At 40.7% G+C, this 15,903-nt stretch overlaps 1 protein-coding gene across 1 annotated transcript in view; it reads right to left on the bottom strand.

The window, feature by feature from the left end:
- The window catches only part of PMFBP1 (polyamine modulated factor 1 binding protein 1), a gene marked incomplete at its 5' end in the record, with an annotated part of 51,564 nt that extends 39,976 nt beyond the window's left edge, over positions 1-11,588 (bottom strand). Inside the window, 2 exons of the mRNA XM_081274695.1 lie at positions 6,833-6,988; positions 11,538-11,588. Coding sequence (XP_081130821.1) covers positions 6,833-6,988; positions 11,538-11,588 — 207 coding nt within the window. The remainder of the gene's footprint in view (positions 1-6,832; positions 6,989-11,537) is intronic.
- Between the last annotated feature and the right edge of the window lie 4,315 nt (positions 11,589-15,903).

Below are 15,903 nucleotides of genomic sequence, written 5' to 3'. Positions count from 1 at the left end.
TCATCATCTCTAGCAATTAGAGAAATGCAAATCAAAACTACTCTAAGATATAATCTCACTCCAGTCAGAATGGCAGCTATTATGAAGACAAACAACAATAAGTGTTGGCGAGGATATGGGGAAAAAGGCACACTCATACATTGCTGGTGGGACTGCAAATTGGTGCAGCCAATATGGAAAGCAGTATGGAGATTCCTTGGAAATCTGGGAATGGAATTACCATTATATCCCTCTTCTCAGTCTACACCCAAAGGAGTTAAAATGAGCATACTACAGGCACATTAATGTTTACAGCAGCACAATTTATAATAGCTAAATTGTGGAACCAACCTAGATGCCCTTCAGTAGATGAATGGGTAAAATAATGTAGCATATATACATAATTAAATATTGCTCAGCAATAAAAGAGAATACAATCATGGCATTTGCAGGTAAATGGATGGCATTGGAGAAGATAATACTAAGTGAAGTTAGCCAATCCACCCCCCCAAAAAAATGCTGAATGTTTTCTCTGATATAAGGTGACTGACTCATAGTGAGGTAGGGAGGGGGAGCGTGGGAGGAATAGACAAACTCTAGATAGGGCAGAGGGGTGGGAGGGGAAGGGAGGGGGCAGGGGGTTAGCAAGGATGGTGTAATGTGATGGACATTATTATCCGAAGTACATGTATGAAGACAATGAATTGGGTGTCAACATACTTTATATACAACCAGAGATATGAAAAATTGTGCTGTATATGTGTAATAAGAATTATAATGCATTCTGCTGTCATTTATTTTTAAAAAAATCAATAAAAAAGAAAAAAGAAAAGAAAGAATGCTGTTATTCTAAGAACTCATTTCTGGTTGAGGTTTAGAGAGAAGGGACTTGGAAGTAGTAAGAGAGAAAGAGAATGTGTGTGTGTGCGTGTGTGTGTGTGTGTGTGTGTAGGGAGGGCCTCAAGAGCCCAGATCTCCCTGTCTACACACAAGTAGCTATAGAACAACTGCCAGGGGCCTGAGGAGCTACTTGGAAAAACACATGATCACAAGTAAGCACTCATTGTGGACGTAACTAACCAAAGGCGTAAACACCCTGGGATGGGGTTCATTCAGAACAGCTTGTCTTATTGAAGCAAATATTCAATAAAATCCTTATCATTGTTGGGAGCCTATAATCCCAGCAGCTCAGGAGGCTGAGGCAGGAGGATCACAAGCTGGAGCCCAGCCTGGGCAATTTAGTGAGACCCTGTTTCAAAATAAAAATTAAAAAGTGTTGGTAATGTAGCTCAGTGATGAAGTGCTTACTACTACTACTACTACTACTACTACTATGGATTAATTTTTTTGTGGGGGTTTTGGGGATTAAACCCAGGGACATTTTACCACTGAGTTATATCCTGAATCCTTTTTGTGTTTTATTTTGAGGCAGAGTCTCATTTGCTTAGGGCCTCATTAAGTTGCTGAGGCTGGCTTTGAACTTGAGTTCTCCCTTCCTTAGCCTCCTGAACTGCTGGGATTACAGGCATGTGCTACCACACCTGGCAAAAATCCTTATTATTTTTTGCCCAAATTTTCTTCTCTTGGCTTCACTTAATGTGAACTGGTCTCTTGAGGGTTAAGAAACTGGATTCCTGGTGCTTCTATTGCTCACGTGTAACCTCTGATCTGGAACTCCCTTCCCCCACGGGATGTGTATGACCTAGATGAAACTCAGCTGTGGTCTCCTCACGTACACATGAGAATACATTCTTTCTTTGCCTCTCCTTCTTTCCATGTGCCCACTTTCTCTTCATTACCCAACAGAATGGGAGAAACACTATTTGTTTAAAAGAAGTCAAACTTTCTTCAGGGTTTCTGTTCCTAGTATCTGGTATGTCATCCATACTTAGATGTGCTCAGAATTGCTTTAAAGGTTCCTGTGGGTAAAGAGTGTCTTTCCTGAATGGGGTGTAGAGAGCTCCCCAATCTGGCAGTGATGCTGATGAACCACTAATAATATCTCTTCCTAAAGGTTATGTGGAGCCTTCTGGATTTAATTTTGGTCTGGGGTAACATGATGGACCAGCCAGATGATGGGAGATCTCTCAACATTTCCAGTAGCAGAACTAATTATAAAGTTCCCCAAATTGCTTATATCTACAGAGAAATTGGAGTTTTGCTGGATGGAAATGTAAATATTCATGTACTCCACAAAACTATGGGTTTGGAGGAATGAAATTTGCAAGACTTGGAAAAAAAATGCCTAAGCTGACGTAAGACTTGCAACATTTCCACTTATTTATCCTTACATATTCAAAAGTTTATTTTTATTAATTCTAAGTGAATAGAAAATGATATGCTATGAATCCATGCCACATGCTATGAAATTGACATTTCACTCATATCTGTGCTAAATAACAGAACAGTTGCATAAAGGTACCAAAACCTTTCCTTTCTTTTGAAAAGTTTTTTTTGTTTGTTTTTTACATTCTTCTTTGGCTTCTAAACTGAGATCTGGAGAAAAGGAACAAGTTAGAAATGATTTTATGGAAGTAAGATTAATTCTTAAGGTGACCGTCCATAGGTAGATGATTCTGGGGGCCATCTGGTCTATCAGGTCTCTCAGCTAGATTTCTACCTGGCATCAGCTGTTTGAAAAGATGGAGCACGCAGGCCACCCAAGGAACTTGTTCCCATATTTAATCAACCTTTCAGCCCTACTTGTGGTCAAAGAGATTATAGCTATTGCTCCTTCCTTGCCTATGTGGCCACTTGATCACAGAAGGAAATTAATTGGCCTGGCATGATTTGCCTTTTGAAAAGTCACGTTGGTTTCCACCCAATACTTTGTGCTTTTCAAGTTGATGCTAATTGATTGATGTTAAGTTCTATATTTTCCCTGATATTGAAGTTAAGCTGACAGGTCTATAATTACCAGGATTGTCCTTTTTCCCTTTTTTAAAAAGATGAGCACTTCATTTACCCTTTTTCAGTCGACAGGGACTTTCTTTATCCTCTTGAGTTCTCAAAAATAATCACTAGCAGCTATGTAATAACACCTGCCAATTCCTTAAGTACTCTTAGAAGAATGTCATCAGGCCCTGCTGATTTGCCTAAAGCCGGCTTTTCAAAATACTTTTTAACCCTTTTATTCCCTACTCTAGTTTGCGTTCTTTTCTGTCACAAGTTGGCATTGTTCTGATGACTGGGTCTCAGAACTGAATTTAAGAGCTGAATGTCTCCCTATCCTTTTTCAGTCATTGTTATAAAATTATTTTCCTATCTTTGAGGCGTTAGGTGAGATATTTTCTTGAAATGTAGGTTAGTCTTAAATCACTGAAGAAGGTCGATCTCTTCTTAGGTTTTCCCTAAATTATATTGCTTGTATTTTTTCGTGTGTTGGTAGCATACAGAACTGCATGCTTAACTGACCTGCATTTCTTTTGCATGCATCTGTGGCTTTGACATTCTTCTCACCAGTGATCTCCGAGATTCACTTTAAAAACATACACTATTTCAGAATGATTTTCAAGTTATGGAAAAATTTCAAAAGTAGCAAAGAGAGTTCCTATAGAGTCTACATCCAGCTTCTCCTAATGTTAAGTTATTCTCACATAATGTGGTACATTTGTCCAAACTAAGAAATTAATGTTGTTACATGATTATGAATGAAACTAGAGAAATTTTGTCAGATTTTTTCACTAATGTAATTTTTTTTTCTGTTCTAGGATCATTCAATCTAGGATCCCATATTACATTTAGCAGATTCACTTAAAAATTCTTTCTTTTTTCATTATCAATGATTCAAAATGATATTGTGTAGACAAACTATGGAACCAGTCTAGGTGTCCTTCCATGAATAAATGGAAAAGGGAAAATGTGGTATATATACACAGTGGAGTTTTATTTAGTCATAAAGAAGAATGGAATTATGTCATTTGCAGAAAAATGGATGGAACTTGAGAGCATTATGTTAAGTGAAATAAGCCAAACTCAGAAAGTCAAGTTTCCTCTTATATGTGGAAACTGGAGAGGAAAAAGGAAAAGAAAAAGTGTCGGGGGTGGAGACCCCATGAAAATTGAAGGGAGAGATCAGTAGAGGAGAGGAAAGGACCAGCGAATGGAGGAGGAAAGAGAGAAATACTGGGGATTGTGATTGGTCAAATTATATTATATTTTGTGCCAAATTATATTTTGTCACATACAAATATGTGACAACAAATCCCATCATTATGTACAACCGTCATGCACCAAGAAAAATTATGGAAAAATTATCCAAAATGATACTGTGTGATAATGTCCATCAGGACTCTACTAATCTTTACATGTCCAACTAATTACTCTCAGCTACAGGAATAAAATTTGCATTATGCAGTTTTTATCCTAAAAATAATGCCTTCCACATACCTCACAGCTTAGCCTGACAATCTAAGTTCAACTGAATGTCAGGATACACTACCCATGCTTTTGCCAGGGAATGGGGCCTGGGAAAATTATTCAACAGGACACTTCTATTCCTGATTTGATCTTTATTTTATTATGATTCCTCTCTTGTTCTTTTCTCCTTTTGTTTTGAGGCTTTCTTTTTGGCTTCTGGACAGGGCCAGGACTGGAGTGAGGGAAGCAAGGTGCAGATTTTAAGGAGGCGCTCAGTCTCAGGGTCAAGCAAGAGCAGGTTGCACCGAAGAGTCAGTGCCCATAAATCCTGCATCAGGGGCACCTCGCTTGCTCTGTTCCAGGGTTTTAGAGCATAATGAATTATTCTTTATATATGAGGTCAGATCATTTTGTTTCCTATCATCCACCTTCTCTCTTCCATTTCTTTTGTTACATGTAACATCGGATGTGATTTGCTTTTCTCCCATAACTGTGGTCCTGAACCATGACCTCCTGCTTCTCCCCACCCCCACTTTCAGATATTAGCAAAATTCCAGAAAGTCTTAGGTTTCACTCTCAGATGCAGATGACCTTGAAAATAGCCAGAGTGAAAAGTCCTGAGGTAGGAGTGGTATTTTCATAGTTATGGTGTGTGTGTTTATTTCTCTCATTGCTTGCTTGACAAGTACTCTTGAATGACTAGTGGAAGAACTTTCTATTGTTCTAGCCCTGGGTAGTCAAGGGAACAGGGATAGGTAGCAGCTGCCAAATTCCTTCCGTGGCTGCTGTTCATCATGCCCTCCTCCACACGGAGATGGTTCTCTTTCATATTACATTTCCTTGTGGAAAGCAGATTTTTTAAAGGGATTTTCTGAGTAGATGAGTATAGGTCTACATGTAATTGTGTATTTGTATGCATAGTCTGCAATTTAAATTTTGCACTAAGTGCTAGGAAAAAAAAAGAACTTGTTTTAAAGCTTGTTTCAAGCTGTTAGACCTTCTTCTGGGCAATTAGAATAATAAAATGCAATTTAATACTTTTCTCCTTTCAAGTTTCCAGGTATATTTATAAGCCACATGGCTTTCCCTGACTGGGGGAATAAGTAAATCCATGAAAGCCCAGGACAGTGAAAACATCCTAGAATGTTAATATTTAGAAAGAAGTAAATTATGATCTTCTTCCTGAGATCCATTTAGGGAAACCAAAGATTTTTCTATATTCATGACTTCCTGAGAAAAGGATGCAGTGCTTGGTAGGACTGCTTTGCTGGTAGCATTTTTTGGGCATTGCAGAGAACAATTTTTGGTTTCCATAGTGAGGTGATAAGTCCTGGGGGAACTCTAACAGACATCATGACAGAGACCAGATCCTTGATGACAAGGAACACCATGGTTGCTTACACAGTACCTGGGGGGTTCAGCAAAGACCTATGCAACCAGTACTTGCTTTATGTTTGTGCAGAATTCAAGTCACTAAATGGAAATAAAGACCGCAAGTAAGAAATTCTTGGAAATCAGTTTTTAGAAAACATATCCCAGCGGGCTCCCCAGTTTGTGTGGATAAGCTTAGAGTGTGGTTTAAAGACCTTAGGTTTAGAGTTTCCAAAGAGAAAGAACCTCAGGCTGAAATAAAAACCACTTCAGCTGGTGGATTCCCTAGATCAGTATTAGTTCAAAATCACTCCAGAAAGATGGTGTGCCGGGGGGCCTAACTATTCACGCAGGCAGGATAAGTGGTACTGAGTGTTTCAGCTTGGGTACCTCTGAAAGAAAGCAGGCCCTGAAACAAGGAACTGAGTGACTGTCAACTAGAAGTTCATGTAGGAGGAGACTGTAGGAAACTCTGGAGCCAGGGAGGGTGGTCATCAAGCCAGTTACCACTGTGGGTGGGTCCCCATGAGGAATTCTGGGAGAGAGCTAGGAGCGTGTCTTGAGTTAACTCTGACACAGGTGAAGGGAGCTAGGTTATTTAATCAACCGTCTCCCGATTTGCCATTACTTGGGTTCTGCTCCTAGAGGCATTCCTCTTCAACGCTTCAGCTTGTCCTGTGACTGGGTTCTGGCCTCCAGAAGGACATCTCAAAGGCAGTGAAGAGGCAAGCACGTCTGTAACAAGCACCCATGGCACTGATGAAGAGTGACACCCCGGAGTGGGTGCAATGGCTTTTACTTTCATGGTTGATTAGAAGTGTGTCTAAGATCCATCAGGAGATACTACTCTCCTTAGATCACTGTGATCCGGCATTTTCAGGGAAATGGGCTACCAGGTCAGGTGTGAAAGGCCAGAAAAAGGAAAGACAGCACATCTGAGAGGCAGATGATCTTGGAAACAGCTAGAGTGAAAAAATCCCGAGGGCAGGAATAGCCTTTTCTGTGTGTGAGTCATTGTCCCTCATGGCTTGCTCAATAAGTAGCCTTAAATGACCCAGGAAAGAACTTTCTACTGTTCTTGCTCAAGGGAGCAGCGGCAGGTAGCCGCTGCCCAATTCCTTACGTGGCTGCTGTTCATCATGGCCTCCTCCACGCACAGCTGGTTCTCTTGCAAGGTCTTCCCGTGTCTCTTGCAGACATCGTGAAGGTTCTTGATGTCGAGTTGCAGGCTCAGGAGCTTGCTGCTAAGGTTGCTCACTTCTCTGTCTCTCTCCCCTGCCTAGGCCACAGGAAAAACAAAAGCATCCATTATAAACCATCAAGAAAATGCTTACTTTCAGTCACTTATCAGGTTGACAGAGACTTTAAATTTACTGGAAATTTGTCCATCAAGCCTTTACTATTATTACTCATCCCGTGTAACATTTACACAGCATCCATTTGCGAGGTGTCTGAGTGCCCTGCATTATTCAGGCAATTACTTATTTATATTAATTAATCTTCACCACACTGCTGTGGCTGCATCAGACAATTCCCCCTGTTTTTTCAAGAGGAAGTCAGCGCCTAGAATAATTCCAGGCATCCAGTGAACTGTCTATAAATATTAATGGCTCTGCCACCGACGAAATGAACATATTGAGATGTCAAGTGAGCTAGTCAAGACTTGAGTGACTTAGTGATGGAGTTGATGTGAGATTCTGAAGTCCCACAGAAGGATAATGGATAAACTTTCTCCTTATCCGTTATTCCAAATCTCCCTCACCTATAAACCTCGTGCTTTTCTTTACAGGGGTTCCCCAATGGGAACAAGAGTGAAATCCTTGGGCTGATTGGGTAAGATCTCTATCTTTGTGTAAAGGATTAGCTAATTGTTGCTGGGTCAGATGGAAAATAGTGATGGAGGTCAAAATAGAGACTGTGGAGTGCAGCAACTTGGGTAGTGAAGGGTGGGGATGCAGAGCAGTGACAGATGGGTGGGCCCTCTGTTATATCATGATGTCCCTTTCCACTCTGTCTCGGGTGGCAGCAGTATGAAAAGGAATTTGGAAGAAGCCCTTCATGAACCTATGTACACCCATCCCTGCCTTCTCTCTTAAAAAAACTCCCATGAGACTATTGAAGTCGCTTTGCCTGGAGGATCCCATCACTTTGCCAATAGTATCACTGCTGGCTTATCGTCATTAATAAGGGCAGGTGTTGCCATCTCCGACTTTTAGATTTTGGAACTGAGACTGGCGCAAAGTATGGGAAGTACTCATCTCTTAGGTTGGACTCCCCAGAAGCAGCTTCTTACATGCAGATTTTTAGCGTCTATTAAAGAAAAGCTCCAAGAGAAACAGAAAAGAGGAGGATGCAGGATGGGGAAGGGGAAGAAGCCACCCAAGGAGACAGTTTCAGACAATGACCTTGTGAATCATTTTAGCCTGAGCTCAGGGGTTTCTGGAGTGTAAGTTGTGTCTCAGAGTCTGCCCTGAGTTGTGGCAAGGAATGCTGGGCTGTCGAGCTCAGCATCAGCCAGTTGATGGCTGAGGGTTGCCCCAGGGGAAGTAAGTTCCCAAGACCTTCCAGCTCTTGATCCTACAAGGCAAAGTGACTTTAATCGTCTCAGGGCCATTCTTCTAAGAGAGAAGGCAGGAATAGTGTACATAAATGGGTGCGGGCATCTGAGCCACAACGTCTCAGGTACCCCATACCTGGTTAGGAGTAGAGCCAGGAAAGTGCAGACTTCCCATCCTACCCGGTACTCTGTGGCCATATCTTACACACCGGTCTGGCTTTTGAAATATATGAGCTGCATAACCCACATTCCCAGGGGAACTGGAGCCCTGATACGGACGTCGTAAATCAAGTCCTACTGGACAGGTCAGTTTAAGAGACCTCTGTACAAGACCAAAGGGGGCCAGAGTACAACGTGAGACTCGGACACTGCAATGTCACAGTGTTCGGAATTCAGAAGGTTTCCCAGAAGCGCTGCTGTCTCAGCTGATTTATTTCTTCATTTCCATTTAGTACCTGGATTTTTTTTTTTTACCACTTTACAGTTTAATTAGGTTAACGGCATGGCTCTGTCATTAAAAGGATTTCATTATCTCAAAACTCTCCCTCCTCCTCTCTTGCTCCTGTCCCTTGTTCCTCACTTTCAGAAAAATAACAGTGGATGACAACTGCCCCAAGCATGTAATTACCATTAAGACAATTACCAGGGACTCTCTTAAGAGAATATGTGTAGAGTGGTTAAAAGAAATAGTGTGTGGACGCTGTTCTAACTTGAAAACAAAATCCTTGACCCGATAACAAGTAGCAGTTTGATTCAAGTGTTTGGGAATAGGTTATGGAGCCTCACTTGGGAGGGAGTGGGGACCTACAGATTTCCTTGCCACTGAGCCATTTTTCTTTGACATCAATGAGTAAATTAGGTGATGACTTGATGCTTGCCCCCTGTACTCTCACCTCAGAGCTGAATATATGTGTCTTAAGGAGAGGAGCACGTCACCAGGTTGCTCCACATGGAGCCTAGTAGTACACTGAGGTCTCACTAGCAAAATACCAAATGATGTACAACTTGAACCTCTAAGTCAACAATTGAATATTCTCTCTCGGGCTAATAAAAATGTCCTGTCTCTCTAGTTTTGGATGTCCTCTGAGTAAAAGGCCTGCTAGCCGTATTCTTTTATGCCATGAGGACTTCAGAATTGGATCTTTTAATGGAGATGATCTCATCTAATTTGGATATTTAGCACCAGCTCAGAGTCTCTAAGGAAATTTCTTCATTCATAAAACAAGAGGTTTGGAATAAATCATCTTTCTTTGAAGATTCCCTGAGACAGTTGAATAACAAATGACTCTTGCTGAATGTCACATGAAATCTGCATTTGAGATGGAAATCTAACCATTCCTTCCTAAAAACCAAACCATCAAGGAGTTCTGAAGCCCCAGAACAGGAGTAGAAATACTTGAGGAGCAGTAGACTATGTCCATGAACCATGTTCCCTTTGTAACTACAGGTAGTTGTTAGAAGAAGCTGTGCTGACCTCTGAACTCCAGAAGGAATGTTTTTCTGGAGTCCCGGGAAATTTAATTTCCTGCTAATATCTTGCACAGATTTTAGCTGTGAACTATTTATAATCCTATCTACTTTATGAAGGCTAAATTCCAGGAGGATGCCTTTTGAGTTTCAATATGCAGTAGGAATGGATTTAATCTGACATTTCATCCATCATAGCTCTGCAACCAGGACTGGGGCTGGAGGCGAACTGAGAGTCATAACACTGACCCCTCAGGCACCATCTGATCCTATCCTGGATCTGAAGTCATTAGCGATGGCTGAAATCACAAGTCCTTGCTGCCAGGTGGGTTTTCATTCAGACAAGCCATATATTTAGATGCCCTGTTTTGCTTATATAACGGTGGAACCTGGTTACTCTGTTTAGAAGCATGTGACACCAGCAGAGCTGACAGCCCACAGGCAAAATGATGAGTACTGATACCGCAGTTGCTACCATATGCATGATAATTAAAACAGGTTATTTACGGAGGTAAATTTCTGTATTGATTAATTAGCTTTTTTTTTTTGCCAAATAGCATGCCTTCTCAAACATATTTCAAAAAAGTAAATATGTATTTAGTCTTCAAAGGATAGTTTCATATTTCTTCTTGTGGGGGAGTTGGGGTTAAATTAAAGCTTGGAACTCAGTATCAATTTTAGAGCTCAAAAGCACTATGTAGATTCAAAATGGCAGCATTCCCAGGGGTTTGGCACTTGAACAAGAAAGCTTGGTGCAACATGGGTGGCAGTTTTTAGGGTAATTTTAGAGTCAACCAACAACACTATCAATGCTATCGTCTTTGAGAAATTATTTGAGATAAGGGCAAAACTTTAATAAACAATGGAAAGCCATTTTTTTAAAACTATCACTAATACCACAACTATTCAACAGATTCCAATTCATAGTGATGGCCATGCTTTACTGAACAGGAAAGCTTGAAAACTAATTGTGCTTCAGGAATCTTGTACCTGTCGTGATAGAGTTTATAGTTATCTACAGCAGTTTCCAACACTAATTTTGATATCACTCGATTTCCAAGTTACATTCACATTGATAGAAACATTGCAGATTTCACGTTACATATGATGGAGATTAATGGATACTCACGCAAGGTTTTGCCTGTGAACAAGAATTTTGGAACAAATTAAATGAAATGAAGGAATGGACTTCTAGAAAATCCATACCAGATCGCAGTTTTCTGCAAAACGGGCAGCAAATCCCTTATGGCTCCTAATCCAGCAGGCAAGGGGCAGAAATGCCTGTTTTAGAAGTTGCTCACCTCTTAGTAGGAGGATTGTTAAAAAGCATAGGTCATCTGGGATACCGCTCTACTAACTAAAACAGCCCCCTTCCATCCTTTCTGGAAAAAGTTAGGAAATACATGTACAGTTTGATCAAAATGTTAGACAAATCAGAGGACTCCGTTTCCATCTCATTCCAGATAAAAAAGCACGTTGGCAACCGTAAGAAACATTTATTAAGTGTTGTTTTCCCGTCGTATCTCATGACCCTGCTAGCAAGCCTGTGTCACTGATATTTTCTGGGTGAAGCCAAGAAAGCTCAAAGAAAGTCCCATTCAACGTCATGCTGCTATGAGATGCGGACCCAGACCCACCTAGCTCAAGTTTCTGAGCTCTTGAACTCTACGTTCCGCTGTCTACTTCTATCTGTGATATTTTGTGATGCTTATCCCTGGAATTTGAGCCATGAGACTTGGAAAGAAAGGAAGTCCCTCCTAAGCCAGTTTCAACTCCATGTGTGCGGCCGAGTTAGGAGCCTTACCTGATCTTTCAGCTCCTTGGCAGTGCTCAATTCTCCATTAAGCTTTAGCATTTTCTGAGCTTTGTTTTAAACCTGGAAAAGTCCAAGTGTTTAAGATGGAAAAAATATAAATGAGTCTAACCCTTTAACAGTTTTCTCTGCTGGATCTATGCCCTCAGCAGGGGGTTTGGAAAAATTTTCCTAACCAGTTAGCAGTACTTACTTTCCTATCCATCTGTTTGTGTTTTTAAAAGTGTGTTAAAACCTTCACCAGGGAGACAGGACCATTTTTTTAAAAAAAAATATCTTTCCCAGAATTATCACTACTTGGTGGACTAAACAGTTTCCGAATCCACCCTTCTTGAGAAGCAGAAACACTGTATGTAACTTGTTTTCTAGATTTCTAAGTATTCTAAGGCTCGGATATAGTTGACATCAAACACACAGGATGTGCGTGACCCAACTTCATTCTCGAAAGAATTCTGGAGACAAGTACTTTTACTCTCCTTAATTTACAGAGGTGGAAGCTAAGGCCCAGAAAGGCTAAGTGATTTACTCAAGGTCACACAGTCTCTCCTACTACTCCGCAAAGATCTCCCATTTATTTTATAATTGTTAATCTGAAATGTTGGATGATGGGAGGCTTTTGAAGCACCAACTTGCCATAATGCTGGTGCTTACAAAGTCAGGAAACTTTGTAAAGTGTTGAGAATTATCTAGATAAAAAGCCTCCAATGAAACCAAAGATTTTTGCACATGTATGTGTAAGTACAAGGTGATGCATTTGAGGTCATAATACACTAAACTTATTAAAATAATCGATTCACTATTTTAAACTCTAGAACTACAGGAAATTTCCACCTGGCACTTACCTGCAGAATAGTTCCAAGAATGAGAAGCTATCAAAATACTCATTCTTTATAATGAACCACATCCCCCCCTCCTAATATAAGCCAAGAGAAAGAAAGAATGCTGGCGATCCATGGAATTTAGAATGTATTATGGAGTTGTATTCTGATTTTCTGCATTGTGGGCCCTCCTAAGCCTTGAGCGCAGAGATGCATTATGGGAATAATGATGTAGATCAGGCTTACCTGATAGGGATAGGCTAGGTGATGTCGCAGTAACAAACAACCCCCAAATCCCAGTGGCTTAAAGCTATGAAGGTTGATTTTTCCCTCATGACACATCCTTTATGAGTCATCTAGGGCTCTGCTCCACATTCTCCCTCTCTGCTCCTCATTGTCCTCAGCTGGTGGAACTTCTATTATCTAATATGTTGCCTGTTGCCATGACAGCAGAAAGGGAACTTAGTGAATTGCATACTGGTTCTTAAAGTGGAAGTGAAACACTTTCCTTCTGCTCACACATTTCACTGGCCAAAAGAAATCACAAGGCCGTGCCTAACTTCCTTTGTCCTTCAAGAAAATATTGATGAATGTCAAACTAATTTCACACTAGGCAAGTGAAAAGACTGAAAATAGTGTGGCATAAGGGGATAATCAACAGGACTCTAGCAAAGAGTGGACACCTCTGGTACCCAATAGGAAGAGTGTCCTTTAGGAAGGCCCTCAGCTCTCTGAGCCTTTTTTTTTCCTGCCTCTGGAAACTGGTCTTTCCTAGCTCTAAAGCTTATCAATTCAGTGTTCTAACATGATGGACATCTTTCTTCTGTAGGAACTCTAAACTCAGCCTGAGTATTATAGGAAAGTTGTGATGAAACAAATGTATCCTTGAGGAGATATTTCTCTACAGGCAGACCCACTGGATAGTCAGCGGATGATTCCTAAGTCAAATCTGTCCAAACACACACACACACACACACACACACACACACACACACACACAGGATTTTCTAGATTGTAATGGCTTCATCCACTAAACACAGCTACCAATGCAAGGGTCAAGAGCATTTCAAAGGAAAAGTGGAAGACACAGGTTCTGATGTTTGAATGAAAATATACTAGATTTTACTAAAGTAAAATAAAGTCAGAGGAAAAACAGCTGAATTTTGTTCCAGGAGGGAATATTCCCTTCCCCACCCACCCACCCCTACATGAGCCTTGGTCCGTGGCCCTCTCTCAATCTAGGAAGACATTCCTCCAGGACCCTGGTGTGCTTGGGTATCACATGCACTGTCTCAGGACCTCTGTCTCAGGACCTCTCCTCTTACACCGTCTTACCAAAATTCTAGGCTTTGCCTTGGAAAGGAGACAGGTTGCGAGAATCTTGCTCACTCTTTTGGTGTTGATCAAAGTGCCTCTGCCCCTGGATTGCTAAAGCTATGTGGGATCTATCATTTTCCTCCACTTTTACTGCGTCTTAAAGATCTTAGCAGGGTCTAAATCTCTTGCTTATATTTCAATTCCCCTATCCCTTCTTTTTCCCAGCTCGGAGGATCATTGTATAGTTTTGGGGAGAGGAAGGATAAAGGCACAACTGAGCCAGGTCAGTGAAACACCAGCTGAGCAGGTCAGGATGGGAAAGCACAGAGGGCTTCACAAAGGCCACAGTCCTGGATGGCGACATTGGCTCTCTCCCCAAGGAACTGCTGGCCTTCGAACAACATGGTCTATTCCTTTTCCTTTTTGATCTGGATAGAAGAATATCAAGCCTCTGTTTTTCGTCATTTAAAACATGTTTCAGGGTTTTCAGGGAAAGAGATGCTGTTTATTTAAAGTTGAAACTACCCTCAGAGGCTAATCAAAACTAATTTAGATTTACCTATGGCAGTTTTCTTCAATGTTCTACTTCCTCCCAATAAAAAAGTGTGATAATCCCAGAGATTGCTTGCTTATTCATTCATTCATTCATTCATTCATTCATTCTACTTGTACATGAGAGCAGAATGCATTTCAATTCATTGTGCAAAAATGAAGTGCAAATTCCTGTATATCAGCTACAAATCCTCTGAAATGGAAATGAGGACAACCACTCCATTCACAATATCCTCAAAAATAATAAAATACTTGGGAATCAACCTAACAAAAGAGGTAAAAGACTTATACAATGAAAACTATAGAACCCTAAAGAGAGAAATTGAAGAAGATCTTAGAAGATGGAAAAATATACCCTGTTCATGGATAGGCAGAACTAACATCATCAAAATGGCGATATTACCAAAAGTTCTCTATAAGTTCAATGCAATGCCAATCAAAATCCCAATGGCATTTCTTGTAGAAATAGAGAAAGCAATCATGAAATTCATATGGAAAAATAAAAGACCCAGAATAGCAAAAACAATGCTAAGCAGGAAGTGTGAATCAGGCGGTATAGCGATACCAGACTTCAAACTATACTACAGAGCAATAGTAACAAAAACAGCATGGTATTGGTACCAAAACAGGTGGGTGGACCAATGGTACAGAATAGAGGACACAGAAACCAACCCACAAACCTACAACTTTCTTATATTTGATAAAGGGGCTAAAAGCATGCAATGGAGGAAGGATGGCATCTTCAACAAATGGTACTGGGAAAACTGGAAATCCATATGCAACAAAATGAAACTGAATCCCTTTCTCTCGCCATGCACAAAAGTTAACTCAAAAGGGATCAAGGAGCTTGATATCAAATCAGAGACAAGGCATCTGATAGAAGAAAAAGTTGGCTACGACCTACATACTGTGGGGTCGGGCTCCAAATTCCTCAATAGGACACCCATAGCACAAGAGTTAATATCTAGAATCAACAAATGGGACTTGCTCAAACTAAAAAGTTTTTTCTCAGCAAAAGAAACAATAAGAGAGGTAAATAGGGAGCCTACATCATGGGAACAAATCTTTACTCCTCACACTTCAGATAGAGCCCTAATATCCAGAGTATATAAAGAACTCAAAAAATTAGACAATAAGATAACAAATAACCCAATCAACAAATGGGCCAAGGACCTAAACAGACACTTCTCAGAGGAGGACATACAATCAATCAACAAGTACATGAAAAAAGGCTCACCATCTCTAGCAGTCAGAGAAATGCAAATCAAAACCACCCTAAGATACCATCTCACTCCAGTAAGATTGGCAGCCATTAGGAAGTCAAACAACAACAAGTGCTGGCGAGGATGTGGGGAAAAGGGTACACTTGTACATTGCTGGTGGGACTGCAAATTGGTGCAGCCAATTTGGAAAGCAGTATGGAGATTTCTTGGAAAGCTGGGAATGGAACCACCATTTGACCCAGCTATTCCCCTTCTGGGTCTATTCCCTAAAGACCTAAAAAGAGCATGCTACAGGGACACTGCTACATCGATGTTCATAGCAGCACAATTCACAATTGCAAGACTGTGGAAGCAACCTAGATGCCCTTCAATAGACGAATGGATAAAAAAAAATGTGGCATTTATACACAATGGAGTATTACTCTGCATTAAAAAATGACAAAATTA

The sequence above is a fragment of the Spermophilus citellus genome (genome assembly GCF_964194105.1).
Source record: "Spermophilus citellus genome assembly, chromosome: 18".
In the NCBI taxonomy this organism is placed as follows: domain Eukaryota; kingdom Metazoa; phylum Chordata; class Mammalia; order Rodentia; family Sciuridae; genus Spermophilus; species Spermophilus citellus.
This window is presented reverse-complemented; position numbering and strand designations above follow the sequence as displayed.